Genomic DNA, 25,274 nt, shown 5'->3' on the forward strand with positions numbered 1-25,274 from the left:
GGGGGTTGGGAGTAGACACCCGCGCTGGGTGGCAGAGCTGGGAGCGGGAGGAGAGCCCGGGGCTGGGAGGGGAGTGGGGTGCAGTGGTTAGTGCGGGAGGGGGTTGGGAGTAGACACCCACGCTGGGTGGCAGAGCTGGGAGCGGGAGGAGAGCCCGGGGCTGGGAGGGGAGTGGGGTGCAGTGGTTAGTGCGGGAGGGGGTTGGGAGTAGACACCCACGCTGGGTGGCAGAGCTGGGAGGCGGAGGAGAGCCCGGGGCTGGGAGGGGAGTGGGGTGCAGTGGTTAGTGTGGGAGGGGGTTGGGAGTAGACACCCACGCTGGGTGGCAGAGCTGGGAGGGGGAGGAGAGCCCGGGGCTGGGAGAGCAGGCGGCTGTTGGTTGGTTGAGGGGCATTGGCACATGGGCCCGTTCCCAGGTGCGGTGCCTCTTGCGCATCCCTGTTTGGATTCCCCAGCCGGGAACACCAGAGCCGCCCGGCCCGGCCCTTTCTCGCCGGGATGCCGATGCGGAGTGGGGTGATCTCGGGGCTCCCGGGGCCTGCAAGGGGCGTCCCGGCTGTTAGACATGTGCCTACGTAACCCCAGGAAGTGGAAGCTGAGCCGTGGGGCCACGGAGACTGGAGTCACCGGCGAACCGTCCACCGACGCCCCCGCCAGAAGATTGCTTCTTCCCCCACTTGTTACCAGCTAGAGGTGAACGTTGTAAGGCTTGTAAAGGAATAAACCCTTTAAGAGACGAGCCTGTCTGATATCCCGTTCCTGCATTTAGCCCTTTTGCACATGGTTCAATAAAAAGGGAGCCTGCAGACACATCCCAGGGTAAAACCGCAGAGAACCTGTTTATAAAAACAACGAGGGGTCCTTGGGGCACCTTAGAGACTGGCGGCCCAAGTACCTCGGTCCCGGCGCTACCCATCGGTCTAATGACCCTAAAGGGCAGGATCCGGGGGGGGCGGAACTTGGTAGAAGTGGGGGGGCCATGAGGGCCGGCCCCCTCCAGGGCTCTGTCCCTGCTCCTCTTTTCCCCGCCGACACCCTGCCCCCTGACCAGGCCAGAAGCCAGAGCTGCTGGGGTGAGTCCCGGGCCCCCCACCTGCCCTGGCCGATGCACCTGAGGGGGTGGGGACATGGGCTGGGGGCTGCTTTCATCGGGTGACCCCTGGTTCGCCTGGCACGTGAACACTTCCCTGGTCCCGTTCGCTGCACCAGCCGTGAGGTGCTAGACCTCGCTCACAGTCCCCCTTAGTCCCAGTTTAATCTCTCCCCATGCGGACGCGGGTCCAGCTCCTTCGCCATGTTTGGTGCCCGTCTCGGCCCCTTTTCCAATTCGAATTTGTCTTTTTGGAGCCGGGTCCCCAGAACTGCCCGCAGTGCTCACGGGGTGGGTGGCCCCTGGGCAGTGGCATTAGGAGCGTGTCTGTCTGATTATCGCTCCCTCGCCTGCCCGTCTCTGCGGCCCGTTCCCTGTTCGGGCTGCAGCGGGTGGAGCGAATGTGTCAGAGAAATGTCCGTGGTAGCGACTCACATACCGTGGCCGGGAGGGGGGCAGGCAGGGGAGAGACGAGCTGGGTCTGGCTGCTCTAAACCCCGTGAATGCGCCAGTCAGATGGAAACCGAAGCAGCTGGAGCCGTTCCTGGCACCCGGCTGATTCCGGGAAAGCCGGTGGTGGGGGAGAGTCTTTCCAAGCTGGTGACCCCGGCTGACCCTCCCCTGATGAAACAAGAACCCACCATCCTTGGCCCCCTGGGATCCCAGTGCTCCCCCCACACCAATCCCCCACCCCTGCAGCTCGGTGCCCCCTGCTAAGCCCCACCCTGCTCCCTGCAGCACAGCGCCCCCTAGCACCGCATTGGGCCAGCACCGACTCTGGGGGGTAGGGGGTGGGGGCTGGGACCCTTCCCCTGCAGTGTGGGGCAGAGGCACTCGCGGGTTGAACTAGGGGATTTGCTGTCACTGGAGTCCGTAACCCGCGATTCGGGGCCGGCAGCAACTCGGCCGGAGCTCGGGGCTGGTCCTGGGGGCTGGGCGAGGGGCTGGGGGCTGCGCCGCGCAGGGGGTCAGACTGGATCCCAGGCTCCCTTCAGGCATCACCGTTCCTGAGGCCTGGTCTACACTACGAGTTTAGGTCGACTTTAGCAGCGTTAAATCAAATTAAGCCTGGACACGTCCACACGACGAAGCCCTTTTTTTCAACTTAAGGGACCCTTTAAACCGGTTTCTTTACTCCACCTCCGACGAGGGGATTAGCCATAAAATCGGCCTTTGTGGGTCGGATTTGGGGTAGTGTGGATGGATTTTGACGTTATTGGCCTCCGGGAGCTATCCCACAATGCTTCATGTGACCGCTCTGGACAGCGCTCTCAACTCAGATCCACTGACTAGGTAGGCTTCCTGGAGTCCCACCTTGGAGAGGGCTCAGGGTGACTCCCCTTCTGAGTCCCCGATGTGGTCTCCCCCCTGCCCCCGACCTGCTGTCCACAAACTCATCTGCCAGCGCCCCTGCACGGCGCAGATCTTTGGGCTTCCGGTCCACTAGCCACATCTAGTCCTACAGCTGCTCCAACCCCACCAGGTTATACACGTCCTCTGCGGTAATGGCCCCTGCGCCCTTCCCCCACTTGCGGAGATATTCCCCCAGCAAGTTGGTGACCTCCTTGTAAGAGACACCTGGGGTCTTGCGCACACCCCGGAATCGTTTCCTGTTCGCCTCGGGGGTCAGTTCAAACTTCAGCAGCAAAGCCTGTTTGAACAGGTCGTAGTCCCCCGTCTCCACACCATCCATTTGGCTGAACGCCTGTATGGCTTTGGGACCCAGCGCGGGGGTCAGACAGCGAAGCCTGTCTGCGGGGTCAATCTGGTTCAGATCACAACTTCTCACAGGCTGTGAGGTCGGCATCTATATCCCCCCCCCTCCTTGAACTGGGGCAGCAGTTTGGTGTCTAGATTCCCCACACAACTGGCGTCTTGGGGCCCTTCCCCACTTACCCCCCGTCAGGCCCTCTTGGCCCGTCTCTCCTCCAACTCCAACTCCTGCTTCCGCTGTTCTACACGGTCCGCTCGTTCTCTCTCTCTGTCCACCAGTCTCCGACCCTCCAGCTCCAGCTCCTTCGCTTTCAGCTGCAGCTCCAATCTCCGCAGCTCCTCTAGGGAGGAACCGGACTGGGGTCTCCCTGTACTGACTGGGGAGTCAGGACTGACCCACTCCCGGTCACTACACAGACTGCCCCCACGGCTACTCCCCGGCTCTCCGGGCACCCCGGGAGCCCCCCTGGGGTCTGGGGCCTGCACCTCAGACGGGTCATTCTCTACCAGCTGAGCAATCAGCCGCTCCTTAGTGACCCTCCCCACGCTCAGCCCCCTCTCCCTGCAGAGACGGGCCAGGTCGCTCTGACGGAGCTGGTTCTAGGCCATCTCCAGGCTGGTTCCATTCAATACCCTCGTTCTATCGCTGGCAGCCACTCACTGCACAGCGCCTGCGCCCGCAGCCAACGTCTACAGGGTGCATCCGCGAAACATCCCACTGCTGACACCACGTTGTCACGGACTCACAGATCGTGCCCACTCTTGGCCCCGTGCGGTCCTTGGGGGGTGCCCCTTTCAGTGCAGCCCTTCTCGGGGGTCCACTCTCTCTCGGGGTCAGGCCCCTCCACCTCTCTGAGCCTTAGCACGTCTGTCTCTGCCGTGGGCCCCCTCAAGGAGTCCACTCGCTCTGGACCCCCTGGGCCTCCACCCCCGAAGGGGTTGATGCCCCCCCTGTTCTCTAGCCCGGAGTGACTCTCAGCCAGCATAAAACAGGAGGGTTTATTGAGAGTTGAACACAGCACAGGAAACTCTCTGACCCTCAGGCCTGGCCTCCCTCAGCCCAGCACATCCCAGTCTCCCTGCATCCAGGAGGGCTCTGCCTGGTCCCCCTCTCCAGCCCAGAGCCCCCCTGATCCCAGCTGGGCATCTGAGATCCCCGGCCCCAAGCCCCGCCTCTGTCCATTGTCTTCTCTCCAGGTAAACAGGGTCGTAAACCGGGGCCTCCGCTCCTGCTTCTCCCTCTGGCTGGAACCGGCTGGTTAGGTCACTGGGTCCTCACTCTGCAGCCCATTGTCCGCCCACTGGCCAGAACCGGCTGCGTCTCCTCAGCTGGGCCTCCGGGTCACCAGGTCGCCAGGTCACCTTTCGCTGGGGTATCCATCCTCCTGGCCATCGGCTGGGTCCCCACGTCCTCTCTCCGGTCCTCTGCAAAACACACTCCCTCTCCCCTCCCCTCGTTAAACCAGTAACACCCAGGGAAACTGAGTCCCACCCCGTGCATGCAAACCATTGAAACTCCACAGAAAACAAGAAAACCCCCCACTTCGTCACAGGGCCCTACTTATGTACCCTGCTGCTGCTGCTACCGGTGCATGCACTGGCTTGTTATTGTAGGGTCTCTCGTAAACCCTGGTGCTGCCGTGTGCCCTGGCGTGTTATTGTAGGGTCTCTCCTGTGTTACCAGATTTGCCCGTTACTTTGGGTGCGCTCATTTATTCGGGTTACTCTTCTGGGAGGGGGTTTCTGTAATTCTATCAATGTGCTGCTTGTGTCATGTGTGTTCTCATACGGAGCTGGACTGCTCCCTGCTGCAAGTCCCCCCCAATGGAGCTGTCCTGCCGGACCTCGGTTCCCCCGGGCTGGGCTCCTCCAGCCCCAGAACCAGACAGACAGAGACACACACACACACTAACAGAGCACTGAGCGGACCGGGTTAATCCGCACTCCCAAGCTGACCCCTTAGATGCCCCAGGTTCAGCACGTCCCCATCCCCACTGTCACGTTACAATTGTTCTGGTCGTAACCCCCTTGATGAGCAAACCCCACGGGATTTTTGGGCGCTGCCGGGATCTTTAGCTTAGGGACGAGGAGGAAACCAAAAAACACCCACGAGGGGGAGAGAGAGAGAGAAGCAACCGGCTTAATCATGAAAGTTATTGATTGCCAGGTAATGAGGGGAGCCACCCAAACAAAGCCGTGATAATATTAACTCTAACTTGCATTTGATTATAAAAGTCAGGTGTAGAGAACGATCACTGATCACACCAGTCAGGGTCAGAAGCTACAGCGCGAGAGCGAGAGCTGGGTTCTCGCCGCGCCGTGAAGCTGGAATCGATCGGGGCTCCCAGTGATGGTGGGAGCTGCGCCAGGCAGAGCCCCCAGCACGCCCAGTCAGGAGAAGATGACGTTCCCATGGAACTGATGCAGAGTTTGGATCCAGGCATCGGAGCACTCACCTGAGCGTGGGTCGGGGGTTTTGTAGGGAAAGAACAATGGAGAAACTCGGTTTGTTTAGGGGTAAACAATGGAGAATCCCAGAGTTGCTTTGTTCAGGCTAGACGTGGGAGCTGCTCATTCCTGGCTGGGGGCGATGTTCCTTCCAGGGAGCTCCCAATGCAATTAGGCAGCTTCACTATTTTGGATCCCAATAAAGGATTTATTGCTAGAATCGGTCTGATCACTGCTGAGCTGGGGGTGGGCAGGCGGGTTCATTGACAGCTGGAGCAGAGATCCCCCATCATGCACTGCTTCCCTGCTTTGCTGGTCCCAGAGTTCAGTGCGGTTCCTGCCTTGGAGTCTCTGTTCTCCAAATGCTGCCAAATTAAGTGCAAGAATGTAATAAGAAAAGCCAAAGAGGAGTTTGAAGAACGGCTAGCCAAAAACTCCAAAGGTAATAACAAAATGTTTTTTAAGTACATCAGAAGCAGGAAGCTGCTAAACAACCAGTGGGGCCCCTGGACGATCGAGATACAAAAGGAGCGCTTAAAGACGATAAAGTCATTGCGGAGAAACTAAATGGATTCTTTGCTTCAGTCTTCACGGCTGAGGATGTTAGGGAGATTCCCAAACCTGAGCCGGCTTTTGTAGGTGACAAATCTGAGGAACTGTCACGGATTGAAGTGTCACGAGAGGAGGTTTTGGAATTAATTGATAAACTTAACAGTAACAAGTCACCGGGACCAGATGGCATTCACCCAAGAGTTCTGAAAGAACTCAAATGTGAAGTTGTGGAACTATTAACTAGGGTTTGTAACCTGTCCTTTAAATCGGCTTCTGTACCCAACGACTGGAAGTTCGCTAATGTAACGCCAATATTTAAAAAGGGCTCTAGAGGTGATCCCGGCAATTACAGACCAGTAAGTCTAATGTCGGTACCGGGCAAATTAGTCGAAACAATAGTTAAGAATAAAATTGTCAGACACATAGAAAAACATAAACTGTTGAGCAATAGTCAACATGGTTTCTGTAAAGGGAAATCGCGTCTTACTAATCTATTAGAGTTCTTTGAAGGGGTCAACAAACATGTGGACAAGGGGGATCCAGTGGACATAGTGTACTTCGATTTCCAGAAAGCCTTTGACAAGGTCTCTCACCAAAGGCTCTTATGGTAATTAAGCTGTCATGGGATAAAAGGGAAGGTCCTTTCATGGATTGAGAACTGGTTAAAAGACCGGGAACAAAGGGTAGGAATTAATGGTAAATTCTCAGAATGGAGAGGGGTAACTAGTGGTGTTCCCCAAGGGTCAGTCCTCGGACCGATCCTATTCAACTTATTCATAAATGATCTGGAGAAAGGGGTAAACAGTGAGGTGGCAAAGTTTGCAGATGATACTAAACTGCTCAAGATAGTTAAGACCAAAGCAGACAGTGAAGAACTTCAAAAAGATCTCACAAAACTAAGTGAGTGGGCAACAAAATGGCAAATGAAATTTAATGTGGATAAATGTAAAGTAATGCACATTGGAAAAAATAACCCCAACTATACATACAATATGATGGGGGCTAATTTAGCTACAACAAGTCAGGAAAAAGATCTTGGAGTCATCGTGGATAGTCCTCTGAAGATGTCCACGCAGTGTGCAGAGGCAGTCAAAAAAGCAAACAGGATGTTAGGAATCATTAAAAAGGGGATAGAGAATAAGACTGAGAATATATTATTGCCCTTATATAAATCGATGGTACACCCTCATCTCGAATACTGCGTACAGATGTGGTCTCCTCATCTCAAAAAAGATATACTGGCACTAGAAAAGGTTCAGAAAAGGGCAACTAAAATGATTAGGGGGTTGGAATGGGTCCCATATGAGGAGAGATTAAAGAGGCTAGGACTCTTCAGCTTGGAAAAGAGGAGACTAAGGGGGGATATGATAGAGGTCTATAAAATCACGAGTGATGTGGAGAAAGTGGATAAGGAAAAGTTATTTACTTATTCCCATAATACAAGAACTAGGGGTCACCAAATGAAATTAATAGACAGCAGGTTTAAAACAAATAAAAGGAAGTTCTTCTTCACTCAGCACACAGTCAACTTGTGGAACTCCTTGCCTGAGGAGGTTGTGAAGGCTAGAACTATAACAGAGTTTAAAAGAGAACTGGATAAATTCATGGTGGTTAAGTCTATTAATGGCTATTAGCCAGGATGGGGAAGGAATGGTGTCCCTAGCCTCTGTCTGTCAGAGGGTGGAGATGGACGGCAGGAGAGAGATCACTTGATCGTTGCCTGTTGGTCCACTCCCTCTGGGGCACCTGGCATTGGCCACTGTCGGTAGACAGGATACTGGGCTAGATGGACCTTTGGTCTGACCCGGTACGGCCTTTCTTATGTTCACTCTGTAGGCTAACGGAGATACCTCCTTGTGCCATCTTCAATGCAAATGACACTCAGGGTGTTTCCTTAATCCTGTCCCCCTTATCCCAGGGGTCTAGGTGTGTCTCCCACCCCCCTTCACTGCTCTCTGCAAGGCCCTTCTCTGATGGGTTTTGGTTCAAGCAGAGGCTGGGGTGGGGGGGACTTTCGTGAGTCAGACAGACTGGGTACTGTGCCTCGGTTCCCCAAGGACACAGAGCTGATGGGAACTCCTGGCTCCGGGGAAGGCGGAGGATGGGCTGGGGAGGCGGCTTGGCAGAGTCGGCCCCTTCCCCTCAACTCCTGAGCCTCGGGGGTGGCAGGCTGGGTCGGGGGTGGGGGGCGACCTCAGGTGATTTCTCCCTTCAATGACTTCCTGGTCCATGAGGCCCCCCTCCCCACATCAGCCCAGGACAGAATGGGCTCTGGGAGGGGAGTGCGGTCTGGGGGTTAGAACAGGGGGGCTGGGATCCAGGATGCCTGGGTTCTATCCCCAACTCCTGTACTGTCATCCTGTGTGACTTTGGGCTAGTCACGTCACAGTCCAGTGCCTCAGTTTCCCCCCGCCTCTCGGGGCTGGGAGGATGAAACCATTGTTTATCAGGTGCTGAGTGGATGGTGCTATCGACACACGTGTTAACACGGGGATCTGCAGCAAACGGCTCCCATTCCCCTTTGTGCCCCTATAACCGTGTAAATGCACCCTGCTCCCAGGGCGCTCCACCCTGCCGGCACTGTAAAGGGGCCTCCGGGGGCCCGAGAGCTCAGGGCCAAAGCGCCCTGGAGTGAGGGCAGCGGTTTGATGACTCCTGGGTACATCTGGGATCTGCTCCCAGCCCATATCTGGTGGTCGAGCTAGAGCGGGGCTTTTAGAGGCTGGAGTGACAAAGCCCCCGTCCCGTCCCCAGCAACGCTTCTCCTGGGGTGAGGCCACCGCTTGTCAGACTGCAGGGAGGGGGGTCCACCCGCCCCAGGCGATCTGCATTCACCTCAGTGCCAGCTGCCCCAGAGGAATCGGGTGGGGCAGTGGGAGGGAGAGCGCGACTCTCATTCCTCTCTCTGGACCCAAACCGCCCGGGGATGGAACTGAGCCGCTGAAGCTCCCGTCGGAAGGCGGCCGGCAGCCAGAACCCTGGGGAGAAAGGGGAAGGGTTGGGTTTGGCCCATTTTCCAGCTGGTAAATTCACGCGGGTCCCAGCCTCACGCAGGGTGCGTGGGAGGCAGCGGACTCCGAGCAGCAGCCGCTCTCCTCAGGACTGGCGCGACCGCACGTCTCAGCGCCCGTCCATGCTGGCCCCGGCGAGGCGAGCTCAGCGACCAGGCGAGAAGTAGTGGTTCCCTCCCGCTCAGGCGCTCTGAAGCGCGGCGGGCGGGTTCGCCTCGCTCGGATCCGTGGCTGGGTGGCCCTGCGCGCAGGCTGCCCCTCGCCCTGCCCAGAGCTGGCAGAACTTGGGGGGGGTCTGAGCTGAGGGGAAGCGCTGCCCGGCTCCGGATGAAAACGCTGCTGGGGGGCCGCGGTGTCGGCTGTGGTGTCTGGGATCCCAGCAGCCTTCGGAGGAGGCCCCACGAGGACTCGCTGTGGCGCAGTGAACCCCACGGAGCTGGGAGCCGGGCCGCGGCAGGTCCCCGTGCGGCCGGACGTGCACAGACCGAGGAGGGGCTCCTCCGAGCGCAGCCGAGCCCGGGATTGCTCCAGGCTGGCCCTGCAGACCGAGTCTGACCCTCCCTCCCGAGCCCGGCCGGGGATTTCCAGCAGCAGCTCGTCCTTTGCAGGGTTCGATACGCCCCGGTCTAGCCTCTCGGGGCAGCGCCCGCACCTGGGTGTCCTTCCCTCTGACGGTATCCTGGGCAAACCCGACGGAGCCAGACAAACCCGACTGAAGTGAATTTAATACCTTTGGGGTCCACTAACTCCCAGCCCCCCAACTCTAACCCACTAGACCCTCCTCCCCTCCCCGAGCCGGGGAGAGAACCCAGGAGTCCTGGCTCCCAGCCCCCCTGCTCTAACCACCAGCCCCCACTCTCCTCCCAGAGCCGGGAGAGAACCCAGGAGTCCGGCTCCATGTCCCCCACAGGGGATTAGGTGCCCGCTGTGGCCGCAGGATGGGGGCACAGTAGAGGGGGAGCAGGCCAGGAAACAGCAAACTGCTCTCAGGGTGTGGAGCGGGCGAGGGGATGTCCCAGCATCCCAGCCCGTGTCGCTCAGTGTGAAAACCTCCCTGGACACACAGGGCCGGTCTGGGAAGCCCCCGAGGCTCCCCCCAGCCAGCACCCTGGGAAATCCGCCCAGGCTGCTCGGTGCCCAAACCACGGGGATTGCGGCAGGCGCCCGCCTGGCCCGCTGCTGGCAAAGGCCGTGCCAGGGGGTTGTCCGGCCCCAGGCCCAGATCCTATGCTGGGGTAACTCCGCTCCATGGTGCCTTTGCGGCAGCTCCCCGCTGGTTCCAAACCCGCCCGGCCGGGCCGGGAAAATCCCGGCAACAGGACGTTTAAATCTGACTGGACCTACTGCTCCCTGCAGCACGGAGCCCCCTGCCGAGCCCCCCGCCCCTGCGGCACAGCGCCCCCCTCCGAGCTCCCCGCCCCGCTCCCTGCAGCACAGCGCCCCCTACTGAGCCCCCTGCAGCACGGCGCCCCCTACTGAGCCCCCCGCCCCACACCCCAGCGCCCCCCTCCGAGCTCCCCGCCCCGCTCCCTGCAGCACAGCGCCCCCTACTGAGTTCCCTGCCCCACATCCTGCAGCACAGCGCCCCCTACTGAGCCCCCTGCGGCACGGCGCCCCCTACTGAGCCCCCCGCCCCACACCCCAGCGCCCCCCTCTGAGCTCCCCGCCCCGCTCCCTGTAGCACAGCGCCCCCTACTGAGCCTCCTGCCCCTGCGGCACGGCGCCCCCTACCAAGCTCCCCTCCCCGCCCCGTTCCCTGCAGCACAGCGCCCCCTATTGAGTCCCCTGCCCCACACCCTGCAGCGGGACATTCCCAGCCGAGCCCCCCGCCCCTGCGGCATGGCACCCCGCACTGCTTCAGTGGGCCCAGCACTGCCAGAACATCAGAACAGCCAGACTGGGTCAGCCCCATGGCCCATCTAGCCCCAGATCCTGTCGTCTGAGCGGGGCTGGTGCCAGTTGCTTTAGAGGAAGCAAATAGAATAGGTCATCAGCACGTCACCCATCATCCCCTGTCACCCATTCCTAGGGACACCCAGTGCAAGGGAGTCTGTGACCATCCTGGCTAATAGCCACTGAGAGACCGATTCCCCCAGCAACTCATCTAGTTCTTTCTGAACCCTGTTCTACTTCTGGCCTCCAAAACATCCCCTGGCAGTGAGTTCCACAGGTTAACGGTGCGTTGGGTGAAGGAATGCTTCCTGTTGTTGGTTTTAAACCTTCTGCCCATTAATTTCATCGGGTGGCCCCTGGTTCGCATGACACGTGAAGGCACATTTCTCTGCACCAGTCATGACTGTACAGACCTCGATCACATCCCCCCGGGCGTCTCTTTTCCAAATTGACCAGCCCCCGTCTTTTCAATCTCTCCTCAGAGGGAAGCCGGCTCACAACCCCAAATATTTTTGTGCCCGTCTCGGCCCCTTTTCCAGTTCTAACGGATCTTTTTGGAGCTGGGCGCCCAGAACTGCCCGCAGTGTTCCCGGGGTGGGCGGCCCCTGGCCGGCAGCGTGATGAGTGTGTCTGTCCGATTATAAGCTTTGTAATGATACCTTACAAGAGGCCTTTTGCATGAAGCATATCCCAGTTACATCATATTCACTCATTAGCATATTTGTATAAAATCCTATAGAGTGCAACGTCCCAGGGGGGCTAAGGAGACACCCTGCACACTCCAGGGCCCGGACACTCACTGGCTGTGGTGACGCCCGATTGCCACACTTCTCCGCCAGCCCTCCCACCGGCCGCGCCGCTCCACCAGCCCTAACGAGATGTCTTCAGGGCCCCCCACGTCTCACAGCACTGAGTGATTTCAGCTGTCACCGCTCACACACACTGGGAAGTCCCGTGCCTCACAGACACTGTCCCATAGCACGACTAGTAGTTAGACCTAGGTGCCGGTGTAGCATGTCATAGTCTGTTCTTACACAGTGGGGAGAAGGGTCCAATGGTGGCATCCCCAGAGCTGCCTCTCCCTAGACACCCGGAGGCCCCGTTACAGCGCCGGCGGGGGAGAGCCCTGGGAGTGGGGTTGTATTTACCCAAGTGTCCTGTGATTTCCTTTTGCAGACAGCTCCGGGCCCTGTGTTAGTAGCTATGTGTGACGAAGTGGGACTGTTCTTAATGTTTCCTCTGAATACTGTGTGGGTGCCTCAGTTTCCCCTATGCACTTCTTAAGTCTCCAGTGTGCGTAAATGGCTGACAATCTGTCTCCTAGCAACAAATGGCCAGGGCCCTTCCCCCCTTGCAAGGGGATGCTAAAGGTGACCTCCTTGCCCAGGAAAGAGACAAAGGCCAGAGAGGAGGGGCTGGAGGGTTTCAGTTTGGAGCTGGCTGGGGATGGGAAGTGAGGGCAGACGGGGGTGTCTGGCTCGCTGGGCCCCAGGATGGACCCGGCCGAGGGGTTCTGTTCTCTGGACCTACAAGCTCTGTTTTAGACCGTGTTCCTGTCGTCTAATAAACCTCTGTGTTACTGGCTGGCTGAGAGTCACGTCTGACTGTGAAGTGGGGGTGCAGGACCCTCTGGCTGCCCCAGGACCCCGCCGGGGCAGACTCGCTGTGGGAAGCGCACGGAGGGGCAGATGCTGAATGCTCCCAGGAGAGACCCAGGAGGTGAAGCCGTGTGAGCTTCTTGCCCTGAAGACAGTCTGCTCCGAGGGAGAGGAGGCTCCCCAGAGTCCTGCCTGGCTTTGTGGGGAGCAGGTCCAGAGCATCGCCCGGGGACTCCGGGACACTGTGGGATGTGGCAGATCACAGGAATTAGTCAGCAGAAGCTTTCGATCGTGCAGAGAAGCAGCGTTTGTGGGACTTCCCACCGGGGGAACCCCACAGGGGCCCGGCTACTTTCATTTCTGGGTTTTACTTCCCCCACTGGTGCCGGGATCTCAGATAATCGGACACGCTAGCGATGGCTCTCAGCGCCTCCCCAATGCTGCAGAAAATGCTTGACAGAAAGTCGGTCGTGCTGGTGGAGCCTCGAGATCTCGTCCTCCATCAGCCTGGCTTTCTCCGCGAAGCCCTTCTGCAGCCTGGCCTCCCGCTCCCTCAGCTCGCTCTGCAGCACCCCTCGACTCTGGCTGGGGGAGGGGGCATCAGGGATGGGGTGGGGGAGCTCGGCCTGATGGGGGGGGGGCAGGCGGGCTGGGGCTCCTCCGCGAAGGCAGATTAGAGGCAGGCAGCCGCCCCCGGGTCAGACAGGGAACCAATCAGAGGACTTGGGCAAGGCTGGACACTGACCAAATTTTCGACCCCACCCCCAAGCTCACCCCTTATATCGGATGCTGCCTGGCCTGCTTTTGCTTTCCACGTCAACCCCAGAGGCTGAACGCCGCAGAGAAGGAACGCGGCAAAGCGTGGGACTGTCACAGGCCCAAGGGTCCCCCGGGGAAGCAGATCAGCATTGTATGTTGCTAACGTGGTTGCAAGCCATTTTCGGGAGGGGGGATCAAAGGCACGCGTGTGGAGTGGAAGATTCCTTTGCAGGTTGCTAGAGGCCAAAGGGGGAGGAAGGAAGGGAGCAGAGAACGGGTTAACTCGACACCTCAGCGAGCTCAGTCTGAAGATAAGATGCTGCCCCGGTCCCGGGTCATGGCGAGGAGTCTGCAGCTGCATTCACATCTTACCTAACCCCAGCCAGCCAGGAGAAAAGGAGAACTACGCTGAGCAGGACCGCAAAGGTTGCAAAAACAAGCGAAACGGCGAAGGCCAACGGGGGGGGAGGGGGAGGGAAACAAGGTTTTGCGTCCCTGGAGCCAGTGTGTTTTGGGAAGCTGAGGAGGTCACGGAGAGCTGGTTTGGGCTGGTACAAAGGGCACCAGGAACAGAGGTCCCTGAACAAAACGCCCCGGAAGAACCCAGAGCTTAAAAACCCTCCCGAGAGCCAAAGCAAGTCAGAGATCACAGCGGACCCTGGACGACCTGTGCACGGGACAAGAACTCCCATCCACCCCTCCTCCTCTTCTTCCATTACACTCAGGCTTGGCCAGCCTCGGGTCGTGCGTGTGTGAGTATGAAAGTGGGTTAGGGATGGGGTACTAACGCTTCCTTGCTTCCTTTGAGTGACGTGGGAGCAGAACCAACACTCACCGCTGTCATTTTATTAATAAAGCTTTAAAATTCAGTCCCTCGGTGTGCTCCTTCATCTCCTCCCCAAGAGATCCTGCGGCCGCAGCCTGATCACCTGACGCCCCAGGCAGATTGGTAACAGAAATCTGTCACAGGACATCCCCCTACATTGGAGAGAGACACCGGACAGCTAACGAAGGTAAGTCCTCTGCCTTTGTCCCACCGCGCCCCAGTACATTACTGGGATGATTTTACTCTGAAAAGGTTTCCTGGTACCTCAGTTCAGAGTGTGGGTGGGGTGGGGGGAATCGCCCCCCCACTGACAGAGCTGTGCCAGCCAAATTCCCCGTGTGGACGCGGCTCCAGCAGCAAACGTTTCCGGCTGTCCGGGTACAAGAACTCGTTGGCTGGTAGAAGCCGCGTCTCCACCAGCAGGGTTTGCCGGTGCAGCCCTTCTGTGCAGAGAAGTCTTTATCCACAGCGCCGTGATTCATGGCGGAAGATCCTTTTCACGGCACGTGGGGGGGCCGGACTGTCCGTCATGATCTTGCAGAGCGAGGCTGGTGGAACAGAACTAGAGGAGAGGCAGGTCCATCAATGGCTATTAGCCAACATGGTCAGGGATACGACCCCCTGCTTGGGGCACCCTGGACTTCTGACAGCCAGACGCCGGGAGGGGAAGACGGGGGTGGGTCTCTCCAAAATTGCCCTGTTCTGTGCACGTCCCCTGAAGCTCTGGCTTGGGCCACTGTCAGAAGACAGGACACTGGGCGAGATGGACCATTGGTCTGGCCCAGTCTGGCTGCTTTTATGTTCTTAACCTGAGCTGCCAGGACCATGAGAGCTGGGGACATAACTGTGGAAGAGAGCCTGGTAGGTCATATGGAGACTGGTCATGGGAAGGGTGGGACGAGCTGGAAGAAAAAGGGAGGGGAGAAAAACTAGTGGTGTTTCATGTCAACTTGTTAGGAGGGGAACTGGGGATAACACTGGGGGTGGGGGACTGGGAGTCAGGACTCCTGGGTTCCTTTTCCAGCTCTGGGAGGGGGCTGGGATCTTGTGGTTAGCACAGCGGGGGGCTGGGAGCCTGGATTCCAGAGTTCTATTCCCAGCTCAGTAACGAACCTTCAACAATTCCACTTCCTACGCCGGTGCCTTAGTTTCTCTCTGTGTTGAAGAGACGACCAAACCCACCAGGGGCTGGGAGGATGAATCGTTTGTGTGTGAAATTCTTTCAGCCCCTCAGACGAGACGAGCCAAGTGTCATTAGTAATAATGAAACTGACTGACTTAAAAACAGAAGAAATAATATTCGAGATGAAATAACGGGGAGATTCTTGGTATAACTCTGGGTTTTGTAAGGCGGTAGGTCATGGGGGTGGGGCCGCTCTGCACGAAGCATCTCGAGAAGCGGAAAGTGGGTGTTTGACACGGACAAGGGCAGAAATATGTTACAGGAACGCTCTGCAGAAGAGACGCGGGGACAGGTGTCACTACCTAGCGCACAGCGAACGTGCCAGCAGGGGGCGCTACAAATCTCGATTGTGCATCGTACCCATGTCGGGCAAAATCTCTGGGGCTGGTGCTGTCAGAGCCCAGCAATCCCTGATGTTCCAGGGCGGTGACTGAGGGGGTGGGGACATGGGCTGGGGGCTGCTTGCACTGGGTGGCCCCTGGTTCGCCTGGCACGGGTCACGTTATCGCTCCGCACCCACCATGACTGTACAGCCCTCGAGCGCGTCCCCCCGGGCGTCTCTTTGCCAAGCTGACCAGCCCCCGTCTTTTCAATCTCTCCTCAGAGGGAAGCTGGCTCACAACCCCAGATATTCTTGTTGCCCGTCTCGGCCCCTTTCCCAGACCTGCCCGCAGCGTTCACTCCCCCTGTCCTGGAGGGGGCGGGCGGGGGGACGAGCCGGGACTGGCAGCTCCAGTCCCCAGAATGCGCCAGAGTCAGATGGACCCGAAAGCAGCCGGAGCCTTTCCCAGCGGGGGCTGATTCCGGGAAACACTTGGGATGTGTCGGCCGCGCGAGCAGGGCCCTGGCGGGAGCTGGGGGGCTCTGGGTGGACATGCAGGGAGGGGTCACCAACGACCTTCAGCTGGAAGAAAACCCAACGGGAACCGGCGGCAGCGTTTCATTTCGAAAGGCCGGTTTGTGTTCATACGGAGCTGGGCTGGGTTAAAACCGCAGGCCCCGAAAGCGTAAACACCACGTTGGAATAACATGGAAAAGGGGGGGTCAGATTCAGGTCGGACGCCTCGTTTGGAGCAGAAGCTCCCAAATGGAGGGAGGTTCATCTTAAAAAAAAAAATTAAAAAGGTAAAAACCCACCCAAAATAAAACGAAAAAACATCATTTTGGGGTAAAAAATCCCGTTCGTTCAGCCCCCAAACAGATTTATTTTGGGGGTTTTGCTTTGACGAGACCACCAGACACGTTCCCCTCTCAGGTGGAGTCGAAACAATTCCCCCCCTGGATTTTCTGGTCACTGAATGGAAACAAATCAACCTCCGCTCATCCCGCGGCTTCCGGGCAGCCGAAGCGAGCTCGGAGACGGGGTGTAATCGAGGCAAGAGGCCTCCGCGTGCCCCATGGCTCCATCCCGGGGGCTCTGGTAGCCCTGTCTATGGTCCTTCTAGGGACCCCATCCCCACAGCCTCATGTATTGACCCTCACTCCCCCTGGGGGGGCAGGGCGGTGCTGTTATCCCCATTGTACAGATGGGGGAACTGAGGCACGGAGCAGCTGAGACCGGGGATAGTCAGGCCTTGCAGTGCTGAGTGCAGCAACAACGAAACACCTTCCAAACCCTGGCCTAAGTGTCGGGGAGTCTGTGGGGGAGCTGGGATGTGACCCCAGTTTCCAGGCTGGCGCTCTAAGCACTGGACCGTCCTGCCTGTCCAGCAGCAGCCCCGCCAGGTGTGATTCAAGGGGGTCTGCAGCGATGCCCGGGAGCGCCAGGGCTTGTCTGCCCCGGGGTGAGCAGCCGCGGGTGACGCTGGGGTCCGTATGCTGCACCCGGGGCGGGTGGAAGTGTCTCCCGCAGTTTGGGGGGCCTGGCTCTGTGTCTCATTGCCCCTGCATGTCTCACCCCCTCCCGCTGACCCTCCCCACTCTGTGTCCCGCAGGCCGCCCCCCAGCGCGATGGAGATCCCCATGCCGGCCCCCATCTGCCTGATCGAGAACAGCCCGGCGGGGGAGCTCCAGGTGCAGCAGGAGGCTCTGCAGGTGCTGGCGGAGATCTCCCAGCCCGTGGTGGTGGTGGCCATCGCCGGGCTGTACCGCACCGGCAAGTCCTACCTCATGAACAAACTGGCCAGCAAGAGAACGGGTGAGAGGCGTGAGCCCTGCCCCCGGGCGCCAGGACTCCTGGGTTCTCTCCCCAATGCAGGGAGGGGTGTAGGGTGGGGTTTACTGTGTCAGAGGAGGGGGGAGGGGGCTGGGAGCCAGGACTCCTGGGTTCTCTCCCTGGCTCTGGGAGGGGAGTGGGGGCTAGTGGTTAGAGCAAGGGGGCTGGGAGCCAGGACTCCTGGGTTCTCTCCCTGGCGCTGGGAGGGGAGTGGGGCCTAGTGGTTAGAGTGGGGGTCTGGGAGCCAGGACTCCTGGGTTCTCTCCCTGGCTCTGGGACGGGAGTGGGGTCTAGTGGTTGGGAGGTCAGGACTCCTGGGTTCCCTGGCTCTGCGTCTGTCCCAGCTCCGCCCCTCTCTCCCCAGGGTTCTCGCTGGGCTCCACCATCCAGTCGCACACCAAGGGCATCTGGATGTGGTGCCTGCCCCACCCCAGCCGGGCCGGCCACACCCTGGTGCTGCTGGACACCGAGGGGCTGGGCGACGTGGAGAAGGTGAGTGGGGGGGGGGGGGGGGCGGCAGGAGGCAGTGTATGAGAATCAGCCAATTTGCTGAGCGGGATGGAACGCCCCTTGGCACACAGGGGCTGCTGGGACTTGTAGTTCAGGGCAAGGCATGCTGGGAAAGGGGATGTGGTATTTAAGGAGCTCCCTGTCCCTCTGCTAACAGACACTCCTAGCAAACCCCCTGCAGGAGAAGGAGGCACTGTCTGAGGCGGACCCAGCGCCCTCTCAGGGGGGCATTGCCAATGTCCGGAGGGCTGGGGGTACCATGGCAGGCCTGGGAAGGGAGGCCGGGGTGTGGCTGCAAATGCTTGTCCCGCCCAGGAAGTGCTGGTGGGATGTTTAAAATGTTTCCTGTCCTGGTTTGTGGTGAAAAGTCAAAATGGGGGGAAAGTGCCAGGGCTTGAAAATCGGAAATGTGCCCTGGGTCCGGGTCACGCAAAAAAATGGATCATTTTCAAACGTTTCATTTTGATTTTCCACTTTTCTTTGTCCACATTTAACAAAACATTGACAACGAGACGTCGTTTTGGCTTGAGAAACCCAGTCGGGCCGTTTCCACAATTCAGAAACTTTTTTTCCCAATAATTTTTCAAGTCAGGAAATTCACCTTAACTGTCCCCGTTTCGTCAGTGGTTTTGGTATCAAAAATGGGATGTTCTCCAGTGACAATTTCCCTACTCGCTGTAGCGATGGGGGCAGGGCTGGCATTCCGGAGAGCTGGGTTCAAATCCCTGCTCCACAGACCCCCGGTGTGAGCTGGGACTCAGTTTCCCCACCCCGCCTGCCAGAGGGAGTGTGACGAAAAATACATTCGCTCTGGAGAGGGCCTCAGAGACGGCCGATAAAATGGATCCTTTGAGAAGGATCCTGCAGCCTTGGCCATATGTTGGCTTTGCCCTGCCGTAGGCAGAGGGAAGAGCCGGCGTTGGGGATAAAAGAGGATGGAACCTGAAAGATGCACAAGAGCAGCTGTAAACCCCGCGGCCTGCAGTGGGGGCCGCTGCAACTGGACCCCGGGGGATGGGGAGGTGTTGCCTTCCCAAGGTTTAAACGCAGCCATGTGGCTTTGGAACTTACATCAGTAAGAGGGGAGCAATGGGAGCTCCTGCCCCCTCCCGTGCCTCCGGGAGCTGGGGATTTAACAGGTTGGGGGAGGGGAATATGCCAACCCCAAATAGTGACTCTGGCTGGTTGGAGAATGGGAATTCATTGTGGCCTGGGCTGGGACTCCGGAGAGCTGGGCGCTGTTCCACTGGCCACCCTGCCCCGTGCCTCAGTTTCCCCATCTGTGCCATCTCTGCGGCTGGGACGCGCTCGGGACGGTGACGGTGGGTGTCGTTCCAGGGCAACACGAAGAACGACACGTGGATCTTCGCGCTGGCCGTGCTACTCAGCAGCACCCTGGTCTATAACAGCCGGGGCACCATCGACCAGCAGGCCATGGAGCAGCTGCAGTATCCTTGCCCGGGGGCCGGGGTGGGGCCCATCTCCCTGGGGAAGGGACCCACTGTTCCATCCAAACGCTCCACCCCCAGCGAAATCGTGACCCGCAGCGCAGGGTGTGGACCACGGCCCCCTCTAGTGGCCGCTCTACATGGGGGAATAACAACCCACTTCTGCCACCAGCTGTCAGAGTCACTCCTTCACGTGCAGGGCTCCAGGTGGCTGCTCCGGACCCTGGGGGTGGTGGGTTTGATCCCTTCTTCCGGGTGTTGTGATGGAATATCCTCCCCTACCTGCAGTCCCTTCCTAGCCCCATCGCAGGTGGGTAGCGGGGCCCCTGAGGAAGCGGGACCCCACTGCAGGGGGCGCCACATCTCCTCCTCCTTAGCTGGCCCCCAGCTACGTGACGGAGCTGACGGAGCTCATTAAGGTGAAGCCGGTGGCTGAGGGCGGCCGAGAGGGCATCAAGGTGAAGGCGGAGGGCAGGGGCGGGCGGCAGGAGGAGGAGGATTCGGCCGAGTTCGTGCGGTTCTTCCCGGCCTTCGTGTGGGCCGTGCGGGATTTCGTGCTGCAGCTGGAGCTGGACGGGCGGGAGATCACCGAGGACGAGTACCTGGAGAACGCCCTGAAACTAAAGCCAGGTAGGGGAGCGGTGCTGGCCCCAGTGCTCCAGGGCAGTGTTAAGGGGCGCTCTACTGCAGGGGGTGGGGTGGGGGCTCTCCCCTGGCTGTCAGGGCTGGCCCCAGGGCTGTGCTGCCTGGGGGTGACTTTTGCTCAAGACACAAACCCAAGCCGTTGACACCTCACGGGTGTTACCAGTTCCTGGGAATTGGGACTTTCCCTGTCCTGGCCACGTTCCAGCTGGGACGGTTTCCTGGCTCCCCTCAATCCCCCTCCCCTGGATAGCAGGGTCTCTTCCTCCCATGGGAATCTGTTCATCAGTCGCGCGCTGCCCCCCAGAAGCAGTCACATCTTGGCTAAGGGCTGTGCCCGGCTCCCCGCTCTTGCCAGGCAGCAGCAAGCAAGACCAGCACTACAACTTGCCCCGAAAGTGCATCCGCCAGTTCTTCCCGGCCCGGAAATGCTTCGGCTTCGTCCCGCCGGCCGGTTGGAAGCGCCTGCCCCGGCTGGAGGAGCTGCGGGAGGACGAGCTGGAGCCCGAGTTCCGGGAGCAGGTGGCCCAGTTCTGCCGCCACGTCTGGGAGACGTCAAAGCCCAAGACCCTCCTGGGTGGCCACGTGGTGACCGGGGCCAGTGAGTGTTGGTAGCCCTTGGGCCGGGGGACACTGGGGCCAACGGGACTCATGGGGTGCTGGGCGGGACAAACCGAGCTGGGAGGGGGTCCCCTGTGGCCGCCACTGGTGGGAGTGACGCAGGAGCCTGCGCCCAGCTCTGGGGTGCGCGGTTAGAAGGGGCTCTGGAAAATCATCGAGGGGTGGAGCAGAGGACTGGAAATGACCCGTGGGGGGAGAACAGGGCGTGAGAGCCAGACAGAGCAGGTCTGGTTAGCGGGTCCCAGGGAAGATGATGGGGAGAGGCCAGGCTGGCAGGGCGGGCACGTCTCCCCAGGGAGGGACGCCTGGGTCCCAAAGGGCAGAGCAGGGTCCTGCGGCTGGGGGGTGAAGCCAGGGACATACCAACGAGAGACAAGGCACCAATTGCTCAGGGGGACGGGGACGGGGGGCATTTCTGGCTGGGATCTGTGGCCTGGGGCACATGGGGGAGGGGCAGGTCCAGGGGAGCAGCCGGGGTCTTGGAGTGTGTGGGAGGGGCTGGGTGGGGGATGCTGCCCCGGCCCCCTACACTGGGCCCCCTGACGCTGACCCTGCCCCTCCGGCCGTGCTGGGTCCCCTGGCGCTGACCCTGCCCCCTCCAGCCGCGCTGGGCCCCCTGGCGCTGACCCTGCCCCTCCGGCCGTGCTGGGTCCCCTGGCGCTGACCCTGCCCCCTCCGGCCGCGCTGGGTCCCCTGGCGCTGACCCTGCCCCTCCGGCCGCGCTGGGCCCCCTGGCGCTGCTCCTGTCCCTCCGGCCGCGCTGGGCCCCCTGGCGCTGCCCCTGCCCCTCCGGCCGCGCTGGGCCCCCTGGCGCTGCCCCTGCCCCTCCGACCGCGCTGGACCCCCTGGCGCTGACTCTGCCCCCCTCCGGCCACGCTGGGCCCCCTGGTGCTGACCCTGCCCCTCCGGCCGCGCTGGGGAACCTGGCGCTGCCCCTGATCCCCTCCGGCTGCGCTGGGCCCCCTGGCGCTGCCCCTGCCCCTCCGGCCGCGCTGGGCCCCCTGGCGCTGACCCTGCCCCTTCGGCCGCGCTGGGCCCCCTGGCGCTGACCCTGCCCCTCCGGCCGCGCTGGGGAACCTGGCACTGACCCTGCCCCTCCGGCCGCGCTGGGCCCCCTGGCGCTGACCCTGCCCCTCCGGCCGCGCTGGGCCCCCTGGCGCTGACCCTGCCCCTCCGGCCGCGCTGGGCCCCCTGGCGCTGACCCTGCCCCCTCCAGCCGCGCTGGGCCCCCTGGCGCTGACCCTGCCCCTCCGGCCGCGCTGGGCCCCCTGGCGCTGACCCTGCCCCTCCGGCCGCGCTGGGCCCCCTGGCGTTGACCCTGCCCCTCCGGCAGTGCTGGGGAACCTGGCAGTGACCTACGTGGACGCCATCCGCAGCGGGGCGGTGCCCTGCATGGAGAGCGCGGTGCTGGCCCTGGCGCAGATCGAGAACTCGGCGGCGGTGGGGGAGGCCGTGGCTGTCTACGAGGAGCAGCTGGAGCGGCGGGCGGTGCTGCCCACGGAGAGCGTGCAGGAGCTGCTGGAGGTGCACGCCCAGTGCGAGCGGGAGGCGCTGCGGGCGTTCATGGCGCGCGCCTTCAAGGATGACAAACAGCAATACCAGCGGCAGCTGAAGGTACCAGGGAATGGGGGGCGGGGCCTTTCCATTGTTGGGGGCGCTGGCCCCAATCTAGCTGGGGCACTGTCTGGCTCTCTGGGGCAGGGAATGGGGCACGAGGCCTTTCCCCTCCAGCGGGCACCGGCTCCGATGTCCCCTCTCTCCGCAGGACAAGCTGGACTCCAAGCGCGCTGAGCTCTGCCGCCGGAACGAGCAGGCGTCGTCGGACCGGTGCACGGCTGCGCTGAGGGAGCTGTCGCAGGAGCTGGAGGAGCGGGTCCGCGAGGGGAGCTACTCGGTGCCCGGGGGCTACCAGCGCTTCCTGGCCGACCAGCGGGAGATGGTGGAGAAATACCAGCTGGTGCCAGGGAAAGGGATCATGGTGAATTGACTGAATAGCATCAACTGGGGCTGGGAACCAGGACTCCTGGGTTCTCTCCCCGGCTCTGGGAGGGGAGCGGGGTCTTGTGGTGAGAGCAGGGGGGGCTGGGAGCCAGGACTCCTGGGTTCTCTCCTGGCTCTGGGAGGGGAGCGGGGTCTTGTGGTGAGAGCAGGGGGGGCTGGGAGCCAGGACTCCTGGGTTCTGTTTCCAGTCGTGGCTCTGAGCTGCACACAGCCTGAAGGCGCCCTGGGGGAGGAGGTACCGATGGCATCGCTGGATCCCACTGTGGGTTTGTGGTCTGGGCTTGTCCTTGGCCTGATGGGATGAGAGGGCACAGGAGAGGCTGCCACTGGTCTGGGACCCCCTTGGTATATGGGGCGGGGGCAGGTTCAGGTGGGAGGGGCTGTGGGCCCCTCGATCTCTGTGTGTGTGTGCGGGGGAGGGAAGGGCGGGGGGCAGGCGGGAGGGGCTGAGGGCCCCTCCATCTGTGGGGGGGACAGATGCAGGTGGGCAGGCGGGAGGGCCCGAGGGCCCCGGCTCACCCCCTTTCTCCCCGGTGCCCCCAGGCGGCCGAGGTGCTGCAGGAGTTTCTGAAGTCCAAGGAGACGGTGGCCCAGGCCGTCCTGCAGACGGACCAGAGCCTCACGGACAGACAGAGGGAGATCGAAGGTGACTCCAGAGCTGGGGCCCGTAGTCCTGTGACCCCCACGGCCCTATGGATCTGGTGATCCCTTGGCCACAGACTCACCCCCCTGAACGCCATGGCCTCATAGACCCAGTGACCCCTGGCCCTGACGGCTGCATAGATCTGGTGACTCCTGGACCCCACAGATGCCAGGGCTCTGTAGCCCCATAGATCCGGTGCTTCAGGGTACAGTCTGTGGCCTCCCAGGCCCGGTGACCCATAGATCCGGTGACCCCAGCACCCCATAGATCCAGTGATCCCAGGGCCCCATAGATCCAGTGCCCCATGGACGTGGTGACCCCAGGGCCAGGACTCTGGCTCCAAAGATCCGGTGCCTCCTAGGTGCCGATGACCCAGTGACCCCGGGCCAGGCCCCCCTCTGCACCCTGAGCCCCTGGCCCTGACCATGTGCCCCCCCCCCCCCCAGCGGAGCGGGCGCGGGCCGAGGCGGCCGAGCGGGAGGCCCAGCGGAGCCAGGAGATGCAGGCCAAGACGGAGCAGCTGCTGCAGGACCAGACGCGCAGCCACCAGGAGCACGTCCAGCAGCTGACGGCCAAGATGGAGCAGGATAGGAAGCAGCTGCTGGCCGAGCAGGAGAGAGCGCTGGCCCTGAAACTGCAGGTACCTGCCCCGGGCCCCTGGGGAGCTGGGATTGGGCTGCCTGGAGCAGGGGGGTGGGAGCCCCCTGGGTTCTCTCCCCAGCTCTGGGAGCTGAATGGGTCTCTGAGGGGAGCTACTCGGTGCCCGGGGGCTACCAGCGCCTCCTGGCCGACCAGCGGGAGATGGTGGAGAAATACCAGCGGGTGCCAGGGAAAGGGATCATGGCATTAATTGGGGCTGGGAGCCAGGACTCCTGGGTTCTCTCCTGGCTCTGGGAGGGCAGTGGGGTGGGGTCTGGTGGTTAGAGCGGGGAGGGGAGGTGGGAGTCAGGACCCCTGGCCCCCGCTCCACATCCCCACAGCTCTGTGTCGGTGGCGCTAACCCTCGGCTCTGTCCCCCAGGAGCAGGAGCGGCTGCTGCGCGAGGGGTTCCGGGGGGAGGCGGCGCGGTTGGAGCAGCAGATGCAGAGCCTGAGGCAGGAGATGAACCGGCCCCAGGACACCTGCTCCATCTTGTAGCCAAATAGTTCATTTCTCATGCATTTCTCATCCGCTATTTCATGTAGAATTAGGGTGACCAGATGTCCCGATATTTGGGACTTTAGCTGATATAAGCGCCTATTACCCCCCACCCCTGTCCCGGTTTTTCACTCTTGCTGTCTGGTCACTCTGTGTAGAATCAGTGTATGCAAACTAGATTTCAATGGTAGATTCTAGAAATCTAGGACTGGGAAGTATTTAGCAGCGATAAGTGCAGAAGTAGCGCCTGGTTGACATGCAAAGCCAACGGCCACTGGCCAATCGGGATTGGAGCGTCAGAGACTGTGACACGGTGAAATGTCTGTTCTGAGAGCAGGGCACGGCCTGCGTAAATACTAATGTGAATACGAGGAACTAGGAACAACCTGTGAAAATGGGGCCCCCATTGTTCTGGGGGGGCCCCAGTGAAAGTACAGATGAGGGAAAGAAGGCTGACCCCTTCACGCATATGCATAAGGTGTTGGGGGTGGTCAAACTTACCATATAAAAGAGGGTTTCTGGTTGGGTCAGAGCAGGGAGACTCTAGGCGTTACCCGCACAGGCTGGGGCCCCCACCTGACCCAGTTCTAGGGTTCGGGGCAAAGACACTGCGTGGTGTCGGCCTGCAGCCAGACGGGCCTTTAGGACGATGAGAAACAGAGGGACCGTGTTGCGGGATTTGGATTTACGAATGCACGTGATGGACAGTTCTTCCCCGACTCCTCTCTCAAGACAAGGTCAAGCAACCAGTTGGGAGGGGCCAGGGGATGGGGGGGTATAAAACACTAAAAGCCAAAGAAAAGGTGACCTTGGCCGGAGCACAACCTCCCCCCACCCCCCTCCCATGGGGTACGAACGTGCTGGTACCAAAGACCCCAGACTCAAGGCTCTCAAACGGAACAGGACCATGTATTGTAAGGGTGGGACCAGCGGTGAGCACTGCAGTATGATTAACCCCCCTGGGAAGGAGGAGGGGGAAGCTACTGCTGTACAGAGCTGTGGTTATGTTTGCTTCTTAACCCCAATAAACATCCCATTGCCGGC

At 60.6% G+C, this 25,274-nt stretch overlaps 1 protein-coding gene across 11 annotated transcripts in view; it reads left to right on the plus strand.

Annotated features, from left to right (window-relative positions):
* The window catches only part of LOC101934582 (guanylate-binding protein 1-like), a 126,873-nt gene extending 101,599 nt beyond the window's left edge, over positions 1 to 25,274 (plus strand). For 10 of the 11 annotated variants that reach the window (XM_065573922.1, XM_065573925.1, XM_065573933.1 and 7 more), the window contains 3 exons: positions 22,994 to 23,096; positions 23,540 to 23,733; positions 24,114 to 25,274. In XM_065573922.1, coding sequence (XP_065429994.1) covers positions 22,994 to 23,096; positions 23,540 to 23,733; positions 24,114 to 24,230 — 414 coding nt within the window. In that variant the 3' untranslated portion in view covers positions 24,231 to 25,274. Of the gene's footprint in view, positions 1 to 13,168; positions 13,817 to 13,921; positions 14,078 to 17,007; positions 17,211 to 17,592; positions 17,721 to 19,076; positions 19,187 to 19,574; positions 19,817 to 20,186; positions 20,430 to 21,782; positions 22,064 to 22,214; positions 22,428 to 22,993; positions 23,097 to 23,539; positions 23,734 to 24,113 lie in introns of those variants that run through there. The other variant, XM_065573936.1, reaches the window with a different exon arrangement.

Source organism: Chrysemys picta, chromosome 20 (genome assembly GCF_011386835.1).
Source record: "Chrysemys picta bellii isolate R12L10 chromosome 20, ASM1138683v2, whole genome shotgun sequence".
NCBI classification, from domain to species: Eukaryota; Metazoa; Chordata; order Testudines; family Emydidae; genus Chrysemys; species Chrysemys picta.